Genomic DNA, 16,376 nt, shown 5'->3' with positions numbered 1-16,376 from the left:
AATCTGATTGGTTGATGCTTTGGGGCACGATAACTTTGGTTATAATTAAGTGAGCATGATGAAACTCCGAGTATAGATTCATTATATCATTACCTTGACTAAGTTCGACGATGAGAATTTTCTGCTTAGGCTAAGGAGCAATAAGCAATTTGATTGTTCAAGACTTCGGAACATTATTACAACCCTGCTTTTAATTCAGGTAGAATGTTTAAAGGAGCTGAATCACTAATATTTGGGACCTAGAAATTGACCCAAATGGGTCGCAACGCATATAATAATGTAATCTGATTGTATACGAACTGATTTACATTCAATTGTTTCCGTTTTGACTCTTATTTCAAATCAGTTAGGTCTAGCGAAATACGGCATGAGTCTCAACCGAATAGAAATTTCTAGCGTCTGGTTATTCCAGTCTGTTGCGCATGCTCTCCAGACAAGTTATGGCGTCGCCCTATGACATGAGTTGTGGAATATGTCTAGCCTCGCTCTTTCTGGTCACTTGTTACAGATGACGATGAAACACACTATGATACACGATTCGTGTACCAATGGTAAAATATTTATTTTGTCTTAAATATTGGATATCAGAAGCCTACCTTTTCCCGGTAAGATAACAACATCAATGTTGATTTGAATTGACAAATAATTCGTGTTTTCAACGTGTAAGACATTGGATGATATTGAGTTAGAGACTTAGCTACCGGTACTTTAAACTTGATGTAGATGTTCATCATTAGGTGAATGTCTTGACTGAGTTCAATGATTAACATTTCAAGCTAAAGCTAAGCAGAGCTAAGCAATTTCATTGGTCGAGGCTTTGGGACAAGATAACTTTGATTCTATCTGATAGAAAGTGACGAAACTTAAGCCTAATCAGTTTGATTGCTTGATAATTTTGAAAAAAATAAATGTGCGATTCATTAATATGTGTCATCTATTTATTTTGGGATTTCGGCGGGGGGCATCAGCCCCACTGTTGGCTAGTTTTATCTAGACAGGCCCATAGACTACTCAAACACCTTCATATTATTATAATTAGGTATTTTTATAATAATAGGCTTTATACTTTAAAAAAAATTAAAAAAAATGATTAAGAATTTAATATGCAGAAGGAAAAAAGTTAATATTGTGAGCTAATTTAATTAACTCGCACCGACGTCATCCCTTTCAGGGAGGGGTCTACCGAATATTCACTGCTGAACACTTGCGGGCGGGGGGGGGGGGGGCTCATCCACCCATAATTAGATTTTTGATATTATTATCACGGTGATCCTATTTGAAGTTTCGAATTCTTGTCTTTTTTCTGAATATTCGGCCGTTTTTTTCCATATGGATAGGTCCACGGGGCACAATGGTATCACTGTATAATCAAATTTAATTAAAACATCTTCTCATTCCGCTAGCCTTCCCGTAAAACAAGAAAATGTTTCCTTGTAATGCCCAGTCTCTTTCCATGTTAAATTTAAGATTCGGCGGGAAACCGTGAGAGGTCATGTGTAGCCCCCGTGCGTTAGTATAAGCATTCAATATGGCGTCTGGATTAGACTTCAACCTCGAATGGGATTGACGTTTTTACGGTTTTATAGACAGTGTTCATGCCAAATTAATGATACGGGGAAGTTAATTAGAAATGAAAAGTGGCGAAACATATTCGAGAAATTTTATTTGGAAAATAAATGTCGTTTTGTGGCGTTTATTCAATAATTTGTGAGACTCATGTGTGGTAATACTAATATTGTTTTGAGTCGGAATCTCCTCGTACACACATGCATAAGATACCGACCGGCTGAAAGAAGTTCAGCTTAATTTTATAGTAGATTTGAAACACAACTCGACAACTATACAAAGACCAATCATGGCTGATACAAGACGGCGTGTAAAATTGTATATGTTGAATGAAGATCGACAATGGGATGATCGCGGAACAGGTCATGTGTCATCAGCTTACGTTGAAAGATTGAAAGGAATGGCTTTATTAGTTAGATCGGAGACGGACGGTGAGTTGATAGCCATGTCATAATCGGCAGATAAAGGCTAAAAAGTCGATAACAGTGTTTGGTTTTTCGTTTTTGAAAGGAGCAATTTTGTTCTACGAAAAATAGCATACCCGGTACACAAATTTGTAAATGAACACAGTATTATTTTTTGTTAATATTAATAGTGCTCTCGACCTGGCTTTATAGAATACTATGAATATGATTGGATTCACTGACACATTTTCTCTACTACTAGTACTATCTATTCTAATGATTATTTTTTTTTCTGTGTCGTAGTACTAGTAAGTTTGATGCCCTATTTCGAGCAAGTACTTCTGAAGATTGTTCAAAATCAAATGTTGATGGTTTATAAAGTCTAGTTAGTTCTTACAATAACTAACAGTTACAGCATTAATGTGTAGTACAGTCAATTGATTTTCATACATATTTTCCTTCACTAGAATAAACAGTGAGGTCATCAGAATTTATTCTATTTTTAGCTAGTCTACCAGAGATACATGTATAGCCTAGGCCTACTGCTGTACTGCCGACTTTGGAACAACTCCACAACTGGAACGGAAAATTGTTAGGAATTACTACAGAGTAGATTTTTTTTTTAGAAAAAAATGTCTGGTGGTGGTTGTTTAACACTTTTCTCCGAATCGAATCAATTTAAAAATCTCAAGAGTCAGCCATGTTCGCTGCAACAGATTCTAGAATCGAGTTGTTCTTACGTCATCGATGTACATGCAACTGACTGCCAAATTATCATTTTATTTTTACTGACAATGGATGTATCACATAATATTGTTTGAGTTGCCTATTCGACTTTTGTATCCAATAATAAATGTTAAACAAAAATAGCACATATATTAACATATTTTTTGTTTCATTTTTCAGGCTCCATATTACTGGAATCAAAAATTCATCCAGACACAGCTTATCAAAAACAACAGGTGATGAATCTGTTTAGTTTTAATTCATTTTGTATGGTCTGACACATTGGTGCATTTTTAAGTCTTCAACGGTTAAACTAAAAATAATGTTTAATTAAAATTGGCGTGAAAGATGACTGTCTGTATGTGCTCCCAGTGTATTTGACTAACACTATCATTACATAATTTCGCTTGTCCTCTAGTCTGGCCTGGAAATAACGGTTTTAGATGCACCTGACAAAATGTCAGACACTAATGAAAAAGTACCTGACATTTTCAACTTGGTGCCGAACATGTATTAATAATGTCAATAAAAAAGATAAATCAGTGCCAGGCATAATGACAGGCACCAGAGGTTTTGTGCCTGACAAAGTCTGAATCTGTACCTGACATTGTCTGTGACAGGTGCCTTATTTCCAGGCTTGTGTCTAGTACCGGTATTAATAGAGATCAAACATCATTGTTTATCAAATTCATTAACAATATATTCACTTGCCATCTGCAATAATAACATCCAAAAAGCACTCAGAAAACATACTATTTACAAAACATGATATGCACGCATTTATTAGTAAAGAAAAGCTTGGAGTAGCAGTGTATATCAATCTGATTAAAATACAGATCTATATTTCGTTTCGTTTTTATACTTACGATGGCCTACACTTACATGTACGTGAAGATCTGACCAATTGTTTTGAAGGGTCGCGTCAGAGGTCATACAGCTGCTTTAGACCCTATGACGTCAGATATTTGATTAACCAATCAGCATTTGCCATTGATGTTTCTAGTGGATTACCCACAGTTCCGTACAACTCGCGCCAAAAGCTCCCTGTAACAGACCGTTTCATTGGCTAATTCCTCACATTATCCAGAACAAGTCAATGATAACAACTCTTCCAGATCCTAGTGTAGTAAAGACAAGTAAAATGAAATTTTGAATTATAAAAAACGAAATAGGATCTGTATTTTATTCAGATTGAATGTATATAAGAAACCTCATCTCTCAACCCTCCGTTTTTCGAGATAAGAGATGGTGCTATAATATAGTTTCAAGTGGCAAACCCCCAATGCTAATCACATCAGACTTCATATTAGCAAAACTGACAAATTTTTCTTCAAAACAACGATTTATTTATAACATTTCTGCCATGTCCAACTACAATTAAAGTAGCTACGTAAGTCTCTAACTCAATATCATCCAAAGTCTTCAATATTGAAAACATGAATTATTTGTCAATTTAAATCAACATTGGTGTTTTGATCTTGCTGGGAAAAGATGGGCTTCTGATATCCAATATTTAAGACAAAATAAACATTTTACCATTCGTGAACCACAATGCGTTTCAGCGCCATTTGTAACAATGGACTCAAAGAAGAGGCTAGACATTCCACAAGTCATGTCAAACAGTGACGGCATATTCTTATCTGGAGAGCATGCACAATATATACTATCGGCGTAGACTGGAATAAACAGACGCTAGAGAATGCCATTCAATTGAGACTTCTAGCGTATTTCGGCAAATATAACTGCTTTGAAATTAGAGTAAAAACGGAAACGATTGAATTTAAATCAGTTTATATACTGTACATTCATATTACATTATTATATGCATTGCAACACATTTGTGTCCAAATGTCCAGGTCTAGGTCCAAATATTAGCGATTTAGCTCCTTTAGACAGAAAATCCTACCTGACACGGGTACAAATCCCCTCTTTTTAAATTGAAGCAATAATAGATTGCTTTCTCTGACCTTTTAAACTTATGTCTTTAAGTTAACGTCATAAAGGCAGGGTCTCGTGTACAATAGCCAATCAAAGTACTAACCCGATCCGAGTTGAGCAGGATTAAGACACCATAATTATGAATGCCCATATCAATTTTGATAAAAACAACGCTTGATTTACTTTATTGTCAATATTTGCTGATAAATGAAAGTTTCAGTAGACTGGGCTGTGTATATCTAATAAGTTCTAATAATAGTATAAAATTAACTTATTAAAAGGCATTGATAAAAAAACTAATGTTTACCATGTGAAACTAAAGGCACCCAATCGTACCTAAAAACAAGCACATCAGTATATCTCAACGTTTGTAGCTACAGTGTATATAACTATATATATAAGGATTCAATAGGATGGTTCCTGAACGTACAGATCGAGTGTAATGAGACCTACGTTTAGAGCTGAACTATTAAGAACCAAAATATTGTTTGTTTACAACAAAAGTAAATAACATTGTTGTTGAGGGCTACATAAGACATGCATTGTATTCGGCAGGGTTGCAGATCAATCTGATTAAAACACAGATCCTACTTCGTTTCGTTTTTATAGTTCAAAATTTCGTTTTACTTGTCGTTATTACACTAGGATCTGGAAGTGTTGTTATCATTGACGTGTTCTGGATGGTGTGAGGGATTAGCCAATGAAATGGTCTGTTATGGCGAGCTTTATGCGTGATTTGCACGGAACTGTGGGTAATCCACTAGTAACATCAATGCTGATTGGTTAATCAAATAAGGTCAAAAGCCACTCGTATAACCTCTGACACGACCCTCATGTAGTGTAGGCCATCGAAAGTATAAAAAACGAAATGAAATGAAGATCTGTATTTTAATCAGATTGGTTGCAGATGTCAAAGCTTAATTTATTAGAATTTGAAAAATAATATGTAAACTTATATTTCAAAATTAATTATAATATGGTTTAAGATTGATTTATGACTATAGCTTTCTCGGTTTGCATAGATTTACTGACCGTGGAAAGCAGTAAAATGAAGAAAACTAAATGTATACACTTAAATTTTGTTACAAAACTGTTGACTGTTGAATACAAAATGAATTCTATCATTGGTGTCTGCAGAACTAAATTTTAAATGTAGACAAATACATATACATGTATGCTCACTTCGCAAAATAACAGTATTAACACACAACGTAATAAATCAAACTTTATCTTTTTTTTTGACCTCATCAAAGGGGTCATTCTTTTTAACTTTGTTGAGTTGATATGGTACAGGATTTGTATGGTACAGGATTTGATAGTACTATACTTTTTGTAATTGTATGCATGTGCATGTACATATAGGTGTGTTTGAAGGGAATACATGTACATCTATAGATTATACATGTAGGTACATGCCATGATTTGATAAAGTTGTTTTTATTTGTTATTCTATGAGCATATGATATCATAAGCAAAAATATGCAAACTTTTTACATAATACGTAATAAAGAAACGAAGTATTGGATAATTACATGTAGGTCAAAGAAATTTATTACCGTACATGTACATTATGGTATAATATTAGTCATCGTAGGCTACAATGTATTGACTTGTTGATGAAATATTAATGAATTTTAATTATCTTTTTGTATATTGGTTCAAATTAAAGTTAAACCAAAAGCAATAATACTAGTGTTTACAGTTATCCAAATTTAAGCTACTGTATGTTTTGATTTATGGTTGAACAATTTTTGTTATTATAGGAAACGTTAATAGTATGGTCAGAATCTGACAACTATGATCTGGCGTTGAGCTTTCAAGAAAAAGCTGGATGTGATGAAATATGGGAGAAAATTTGTCAGGTATGATTTTCAATTTAGAGTTGCTGTTCCTCATTTGAGGGATTTTGACGCCTAAAACCCTACTACTTACATGTACCTTGTTCTCTGCATTTGCAATACAGGTACGTGTATAGTGATTTGTGAACAGAAGCTAGTATCTAGCCAAAAATTATACAAGGAATGCGTATCTCAATTTTTTATCCTTCTTAAATGGTCATGACATGGTTGTTTCACCAGATGAATGAGACAGTAGTGTGGGTTCACATCCACTTAATACAAACTAAATGTAGGTTATTTCACTACAGGGGTTATTTGCAGTGGGAGGAAAAGGGGCCCAGAGAAAATTCACAGGGTTAGACAGCTGATTCAGCTACATTGAATATGCAATGCTAGAGTCATTGCGACTCAGCTTACATGTACCTCACTGACATTATACACCCACCCCTTACACCAGCGATTTAAAAAAGACTCCTCATTTAATGGATTTAAATGGATTTCAGGTGCAAGGTAAAGATCCGTCTGTTGATATAACACAAGAAGTTGTAGATGAATCAGAAGATGAGAGATTTGATGATATGCCTGATGCTATGCCACCAATTGAATTACCTCCCTGTGAACTTAGTAAATTAGAAGAAATCTCAGAATTATTTAATAGTGTGCTTCCGTCACCCATACGGAGAGAAAAACTAGCTGTTTGCATAGAAAACGATGGCTATATTAAAAAATTAATTGACTTGTTTCATATGTGTGAAGATTTAGAGAATTTAGAAGGACTACATCATTTGTACGATATATTTAAGAGTATATTTTTACTAAATAAGAATGCACTGTTTGAAATTATGTTTAGTGACGACACACTGTTTGATATTGTTGGTTTATTGGAATATGATCCGACTTTACCACAGCCAGCAAAACATAGAGAATATTTAAAAACTAAAGCCAAGTTTAAGGAAGTTGTGCCAATATCAAATCCAGAATTACTGATCAAAATCCACCAAACTTATAGAGTTCAGTATATCCAAGATGTGATATTACCTACACCATCTGTGTTTGAAGAAAATATGCTTTCTTCTCTTAGTTCTTTCATCTTCTTTAACAAAGTGGAAATTGTCAGTATGATTCAGGTAGGTATATTTGTTAACATGTTTATAATCTGAAGTACAGGCCTCGAAATGTTTAAAAAAAGCTACCTGTCACTCTCAATTATCAAACTCAAAGACTATCAAACTCAAAGACTAATCACATCACACATATATCCATACATGTAGGTACACACGCACGTGGTTAGGTCTTTGACGTACATTGCTCTATATAAATATCGTAATATGAAACCTTTTTATTTCTTCGATATCGGATTGCCTAAAAGTTCTTGAAAGTCGGCGAATCTGCTTTGGCTCAGCGACTCGAAGATTCGTACATCCACGTGAATTCCACAAAGTATCATGGTACCACACTTCCGTACTAAATCGAATATTTCACCGTTGAGTTTTAGAAATCAGATTTTAAAATATCCGTAATCAGGGCTGGCCACGAATAAATTGATGGCGAGCAGATGACTGCTCACGCAAATTTAGGTTTGGGCGAGCAATAAAAATTGCTCACGCAAAATGTTGTTTGCGTGAGCACACATTTTGTAACATTGTTTCAATTTAAAATCATAAGAAAATTGCTATTCCTGGCACAAAGTTTGCAGTAAACATGTGTGACCATCGCTTTCTGTTTTTGACAGTCATACGTACTCTTCTTTATTAAAACCAATTTCCGTATGGATTTCTTCACCCCACGGAATAAATGTGGATAGGGCAATCAGGTTGCCTTTGGCCATTATTACGCTTAGATTGAAAATTATACGACTGCACAATGGAATAAAAACCGAAGTTCTGATAAAATAGGAAATACCGATAAATATTAGTTTGAAACGTGTTCATTTAGCGTGAATGCCAAATGCCGGATGTAAACATTCGATTATCACGTGTTTGTTACTGGTGTTCGTAGGAAAACCAGTCATGACGTTCAGGTCTAAAGTGTATTTTTAGTAACACAAGTTGCGAGTAACTTTATTAGCCAATCAAATTTCAGGAGGAAATGCCGCGTGCAGCTGGGTGAATCTCAGTTTGACAGACAAATTTATGACGTTATTGACATTGTTGGGTTAGTTTCGGCAATAAACTTGTCAATATTTTGATTATTTTTACAGGGTTTTCTTAAAATTTTGCGCGAGCAATGAACCGCTCGCGTAATTGTAGATTTACGCGAGCGCGAGCAGTTGCTCGCGTCTCGTGGCAAGCCCTGCGTAATAAATTGAATATCAAAACACAAATCGCACCAGTGCATGGCACCGTATTTACATTTACCGCGTGCGAAGGACAGATAACGCCACCTGGAATTCCCTTCTCACATATCCGGACTATATTTATGCTACAAATTATATTTATATAATATGAAATATTTTTCCAACCTGTTTTTTTGATTTTGAAAAATTGTCTTATAAATTATTTATAGCCTTTATTTATGGAAATTGTTTAAAACTTTTTAAATGATTAAATACACCAAGCAACGAGCCGTGTGCATTTCCATTTCAACCACTACTATATTTACTGTGGTGTCTTTACGCTAGAATTATTTCAGGTGACTTGGGGGTGCGTTTTAATTTATTTAGATATAATACTTCATAATGCTATAGACTAGTGTCAAGCAGATGAAAACAAGCGTAGATGGTGTGAAATTCATTGATATAAAATTGTCCACTTCCAAACTGTGTGAGTAACCGTAGCCTACGACAGAGCGAAATGTAAACAGTGCAAATGGCGGCGTTTCCGTGCTTAATTCTTGCATTTAGAAACAAATAATTAAATGTACGTGACGTGGACGTGAGTATTGTGGTCAATTTACTGAACATCAAGTAAAATTTAGTTTTATTTGCTACCTGTCAGACGAAAAAATCGCCAGGCGAACATTTCGAGCCATGGAAGTATCTAGTGTTTTGTATTGGGATATGCGACAGAAATCTCTGAATTTTCAGACCATTAGATTAATCAAAATGGCTGATAATAGGCCTATCATGATGTTGTGATTATCAACAAAAACAAAAACCATTAAAAATATTTTACAAAATCCAGTCAATATGTTTAGGTGTCAATTGACTGTGACCACATCTCTGTATCACAAAGCAGCCATTTGATAAAATAAGCCTTGGTGTAAAATTTCAATTATTTATACAAGTATAGGCTGCATACACTTCACATACATACATGTACATGTACTGCCACATAGAAGTTCAGTTAAAAAGTCTATTAATAACACAATATACAGTTCATTTGAAACATTTTCACACAAAATAAATTAAACTAAAAACTCAAAGACATTTAGTCATTTAGGTTAAATGAATTCTGAATTCATTTCTGACATGCATGTATTGAAATTTGTGTAAAATGTGGAATAGACAAGTACATTGTACATTGTAAACCTGAGACATGCTTAGAATCCTTAGAGCACCCTTTAGCACCCCAGTGTAATAATGATTTCTTGAATTATAGTTATAACTGGAGAGCTCCTTTTAGATCAACATTGTTTCGCACAGTAATTCACATTCGTAATTTATAAGATGGTGATTATTATGTCTGGCCAAAAACAAATCGGTTTAGTGGCCATTGTAACACAAACAGAAATTGCATGGTTTTTTGATACACAAGATGATTAAAATACAGATCTATATTTCGTTTTTTTTATACTTTTGATGGCCTACACTACATGAAGATCTGACTAGTTGTACTGGGAGGTCGCATCAGGTGTCATACAAGCAGCCTTTGTCCTATGACGTCAGACATTGATTAATCAATCAGCATTGATGTTTCTAGGAGTTTACCCACAGGTTTGTGGAGAGTACACCAAGAACTTGCCGTAACAGACCATTTCATTGGCTAATTCCTTACATAAACTAGAACGCCTGTTATATAATAATATATAACAACTCTTCAGATCCTAGTGTTGTGAAGACAAGTAAAATGAAATTTTGAACTATAAAAGACGAAATGAAATAGGTCTGTGTTTTATCAGATTGCTTGGTACATGTACATGTAGGCCTACATGTGGTGCAAATATCTGTTATTTCACCCAGAATCAGCTTAAAACCCTGTGAAAATAAAATAAATTCAGAATTGCCTTGTTAGCTTTCTAACTGTTTATTAATATTCTGTTATAAGCATCGGCTTCAGATACCCATAGGCGATAGGTGCAAGCTTACATACATTAAGTCCAAAATGTATTTTACAGATAGATATTAGATCACTGAGGCTTACTTTTTATACGCCCACATTGAAATGTGGTCGTATATTGTCGTCGCCCCCGTCCGGCGGTTCGGCGTCCACAATTGCTTGTGGACGCTCTAGAGGCTAAAGTTAATATCTGATTGACTTTAAATTTATACACAATGTTTAAGGTCTTGAGACGAAGAAGCCTATTGTTTTTCAGCGATTTCCGATAATTACTGCCAGAGTTAAGGTCATAAGATGATGAAGCCTATTGGTTTTCAGCGATTTCTGATAATTACTGCCAGAGTTATGGCCCTTGATCACTCTGAAAAATCTTGTGGATGCTCTAGAAGCGAAAGTTAATATTCGATTGACTTGAAATTTATACACAGTGTTTAAGGTCATGAGACGAAGAAACCTATTGATTTTCAGCGATTTCCAATATTTGCTGCCAGAGTTATGGCCATTGATCACTTTGAAAAATCTTGTGGATGCTCTAGAGGCCAAATTTGACTTTCAATTTATAGACAGTGTTTAAGGTCATGAGACGAAGAAGCCTATTGATTTTCAACGATTTCCGATAATTACTGCCAGAGTTATGACCCTTAGGCCAAAATTAAAAGATTGTCTGTTTGCCCAAACGCGACCGCCCCAAAAAAAAGCCGCCAAGTCAAATTCTTTTATTGCCGTTTTTGAAGATTTTTTTTTTTTTTTTTAACAGCATTATTTTTACGCTTGACAATGACACCCAAACGCGAAATAATCGGTCGGGAGATTGAACAGCCACTGTCATGTCTATACATAGTAACACCAAACTCGACACGTGATTTTGTAAAATCTCGTTATTTATCGCGATAGTTGTTGTTAAGGAACGGTATGTGTCATCATGGCAGACAATTACTTTACACTGTCGTCTTCGGTAGTGATAAAAACCGAAAATAAAGTAAAACCAATCGTTTCGAACAAGTTGCAGCGATTTAACAACAGTAAGACATGGAGGGAGGGACGTCTTTGATGATGTCACTGTTGATGAAATAAGACACGAAGACAACGGACAAAATGGTTGTGACCGTTTCAACTGTTCTCGTTAGGCCTAATAAAAAAGTTAGAGTTTAAATATTGTTTTATTTTTGCACTTAGTTCTCAAAGTCTGGTCCTCCCAAAAAAAAAAAGAATTTGCCTACCTACCTACCCATACCTAATCATCATGAGTCGGGTTTGGGCAAACTGAAATATTTTTAACCCTGGCCTTGATCACTTCAAAAAATCTTGTGGATGCTCTAGAGGCTAAAGTTAATATCCGATTGAGTTTAAATTTATACACAGTGTTTGAGGTCATGAGACGAAGATTCCTATTGATTTTCAACGATTTCTGATAATTACTGCCAAAGTTATGGCCCTTAAGTTATCATCCGATTGACTTCAGATTGATACACAGAGTTTAAGATCTTGAGACGAACAAGTATATTGATTTTCAATGAATTTTTATGACTTGAACAGTTAAATCCATGATATTAAAAGCTTTGCATACAAAACGTTAGCATGGGCAGAATTTTATAAAAACCAAACAAATTCTAATAGTTTTCTGATAATTACTTCGTGAGTTGTTGCTCTTAATCAGATTTTAGTGTATTATAAATGTTTCATTACCGAAAAAAGTAAAAATATGCGACAACCCTTGTTGACTGCCCGGACGATTTAGTTGCTGTAGGCGTATGTTTCGTTGCCTGGCAACCTATCTTTGTCTCTGAATGTGAAACAATACATGTACATGTATGTCTACACATTAAAGGATACAAAGAAAATCATCTCCAAAAGAATTGTGCAACGGAGACGTCAATTTAGGACATTAATTTGTTACTTCTAGTCATGGTCTTATGTAATCACTGGAAATACTGAGAGTTCAAAGAATGATTGTCAGCTAACTTTCTGTTGAAACTAATCGCATGAAAATTACTATTTGAATTCAAAGTTGTCTAATGATGTTTGGTCAACTGTTAATAAAACAAATATGGTCATAAATATTGAAATAAACCATGGGAGGATTCATTAAAATATATTTTTTCCTCTTATTTCATTCATAATCTTTAAAGATACATTATGTAAGATTTAGATAAAGAGCTAGCCATTCTTAGTATAATACATGTACACTGTAGATAATGTAAAAAATAATTTGAAAATTTCATTCCAATTACTTTATTGCAAGCGAAATAATTGCAATAATTTCAACCACCGTACTTGTTGTTTGAAGCTAAGTCTCGCTCCTCCGTTTTTAGATTACATGTAAATCAAAATATGGCTGAACCATTCAAATCAATCGAGAGTTGATTTTGACCTGGATAAGTTAATTAATGTCTGATTAATAATTTAGAAAACATTTCAGGCCTAAAGCAAGACCTGCAATAGGCAGATTTAGCTTTTGCATAATGTACTAGTTCATGGCAGTAAGTCTTCTTTACGTAGCTATTCTGACTCATTTGCCTCGCTGGAAGCAATAAGCACATTTAAACATACATTATACAAAAGCTAAATCTGCCTATTGCAAGACTATTTTTTAGGCTTCAGATGTTATAAAAGTTATTAATTAAGACCTTAGACATTTATTTACACGGATGGCTTGAATACAGTTTGGATTTAAACAGTCGTCCATTTAAAATTAAATCAATAAATGGCGGATCAAGCTAACGTTTACCGTTACTCGCTGATGTCACTACCGAAAACTGGTGATGAAAGGCCTGCCAAGCAAGGCTACCATAGCCATTGAGCATCGATAATATGTGAGTGGAGTTATCGTCGGTCAATCAAACGATCGCTAATTCTCATAGACGGTGCAGACACAATTGATGCATATTTCTAGTCCAAACTTCCAATTCCGTTCACTGTTCAGAACAAAGTAATTTGATTGAAATTTTCAACATTTTTTTTTCTTACCATCTAATTTTGAATTATATAGCAAGAATGGCCAACTCTTTATAAAACTCTTAACTAATGTATCTTTAATAGTACCTGATAAACTGTTTACATTGTCAATAAAATATTGGCTTTCGTAGAGATACAGTTTGCTCCAAAAGATTGAAATGACTGTGTCGTCAACCTCTAGTCTTCGTTAGACTAAGTACATGTACCATCAATAAAATAAGGACGCTTACAAATAGGGTTGGTCACACAACGATTTTACTTGCTTCTATTGAGTATTTTGAGAGGCTCTTAAGTCACGCAGATGTAGAGGGCAAAAATGCAAAATTTTGGAATGTCGGCATATTTTTACATTACTCAGAATTGATCCACTGCCACCTCTGGTTGTGATACATTGTACATGTATTGTTGTGACCACTGTGTATGTAAGATACGCAATACAAAAAACAAATCTTTTGAAATCAGTCAATGCAATTTTTTTTTATATAGCAGTAATCTATATCGGTGCTATAATTATTTTTGATTTATACACCAAGTTTTGCTGGATTGGTAATAGGTATAAAGGAGCAGTTACATGTACATGTACGCTATTTAATAAATATTTTTAGCACAACATAAAAATAACCATCTTATAAATTACGAAAGCATGCTGTCATGTTGTTAAAATGGAAATTTAAGGTTTAGCCCTTCCAAGCATTCCTATAATCCCCCCCCTCCCCCGATGACAGAAACTTACTTTATTCATATACATGTATGAACTTAACACATACAGATGTAAATCATTTACATGTAGTAGGTATGCTGATATTGGAAGTTCATTGTTTACAATAAATTTGTATACATGTACATGTCTTCATTCACTGTAAGTATAAGTTAATAGAATAAATAGTATGACTGTTCTTTAAAGTTTGATGTCAGTCTGTCTTGTACATATATTTACATATTCAAATTGAAGATAATTCATTCAATAAATACATTGGGGTGTCGGTCACCTAAGTACATTTATATAGTTAATTACATAGAATCAATTATGAAATTAATGTAGTTTTTGTGTGACATACAAAACATACTTTGATAGAGCTTGAATATATGTACATGTACATGTACCTGGAAGTAAATAATAATTCATTTAATCATTATTGGTGCACAGAAAGTGCAATAGTCTTATTTGTACCTACAGTACATAGTAATATATTTTATGAATAATTGTACTATATATTGTCCCAAAAATCTGGATGTAGCCAGTAGTTATTGATTTAACCTACAGTTACATTGTACCATTACAAACTTGCATTAGCCAACAAAATATGTATATTTTGCTACATTAAGAGTGATATTAAGGTTACTGAGAAATGTATGTTCATAGGAATTAAATGGTCTGAATAGTCTGATGTACTGTTAAACAGGAACTTATAATGCATCATGAAGTTCATGTGACCCGAAACAGATCAACATTAATGCATATTGAAATTAATATGACAGCATACATGTATTACTTTGTCTAAAATAAATGACTTCTCTATACTTATTTACAATATATGTACCTGTACATGTGTATTATACATGTAGCCAACACTATCTGGTAAATGATACCTACAGTACATATGTGCACAGTGCATGTACATAAACAAAATCTGTTGCAAATTGTGTATGACCATGTTTATAGAAGTCCTTTAAGGGTTCATTCCTGGTGTTGGCCGAAAAAAGTTCCTCTAGGTTTTCCAGCATAGTTTATCCTTGTCAGTTGTATATGAAGGATGGCCTTGCAAGGAACAGTGTCTAGAACTAAAAGTCGTTCGAATGGACCTACAAACTACGGTCCTGTTCACATGTTGGTTTGCCCGTACATGTTAAAGACTCATTGGCAGACGGAAACTGCTGTTCTGACAAAAGTTCCTTATTATAGTGCACTGCATGGCATATGCCCGTCTTCATTAGACCGGTTATTGCATTAAGATGGATATTAAACTCCATTTCAATTTACAATTCTTTAGCATGGACATGGTTGCTGGTGGAGGATGTATTATTAGGGAGTTTACATGAGTGTACACGTACATGTATGAAGAAAAATATTTATCCTAACTTTGTACAGTAACTGGTTCGAAAAGACAAACCTTAGACTGCGGTTATATTTCTCAATTAATAATGTTACTTGTGTTTATATTTCAGGAGGATGAGAAGTTTTTGACCACGTTATTTGCTCAATTGACAGATGACGAGACAGATGACAATCATCGACGTGATCTCATACTCTTCTTAAAAGAATTCTGCACATTTTCACAAACATTACAATTACCTAGCAGAGAATCATTTTTCAAGGTAGGAATTTGATACATCTGTTTATATGGTTTTGAATACTCAGTAAAAATACTAAATCCATAGAGCTACATGACTCTAAAAAGAAAAATTTTTGGTATTCATTGCAATAATTTGTATATTCATAATGTAAGTTAATTGTATGTTCACAGATCTTCAATTTGTTGTGATTTAGCTGTACTGGTTAATAAATTTTACATCTTGTGTGATATTTTAACAATTGGGCTACATCTACAGATTATTTTATTTTCTATTTCAGACATTATCAAACCTTGGTGTGTTATCAGCAATAGAAATTATATTGGTAAGAATTTTGTTATTTAAAAAAAAATAATTTAACAAGCTATAAGTATTTATAAATTATTTTATGTCTTCGGTTTGATGATTTTATCCCAGTTTTGTAATCAACTAGAACTTGT

General features: G+C 34.1%; 1 protein-coding gene across 2 annotated transcripts in view; it reads left to right on the top strand.

The window, feature by feature from the left end:
* Window positions 1-1,525: 1,525 nt before the first annotated feature.
* LOC126822420 (serine/threonine-protein phosphatase 4 regulatory subunit 3A) overlaps window positions 1,526-16,376 on the top strand; it is a 36,004-nt gene continuing 21,153 nt past the window's right edge. For both annotated transcript variants that reach the window (XM_050551319.2, XM_050551318.2), the window contains exons 1-6: window positions 1,526-1,997; window positions 2,877-2,932; window positions 6,398-6,496; window positions 6,976-7,599; window positions 15,811-15,960; window positions 16,217-16,261. In XM_050551319.2, coding sequence (XP_050407276.1) covers window positions 1,856-1,997; window positions 2,877-2,932; window positions 6,398-6,496; window positions 6,976-7,599; window positions 15,811-15,960; window positions 16,217-16,261 — 1,116 coding nt within the window. In that variant the 5' untranslated portion in view covers window positions 1,526-1,855. The remainder of the gene's footprint in view (window positions 1,998-2,876; window positions 2,933-6,397; window positions 6,497-6,975; window positions 7,600-15,810; window positions 15,961-16,216; window positions 16,262-16,376) is intronic.

The sequence above is a fragment of the Patella vulgata genome, chromosome 5 (assembly GCF_932274485.2).
Source record: "Patella vulgata chromosome 5, xgPatVulg1.2, whole genome shotgun sequence".
NCBI classification, from domain to species: Eukaryota; Metazoa; Mollusca; class Gastropoda; family Patellidae; genus Patella; species Patella vulgata.
Note: the sequence above shows the minus strand (reverse complement) of the source record. Positions and strands in the feature narration are given on the sequence as shown.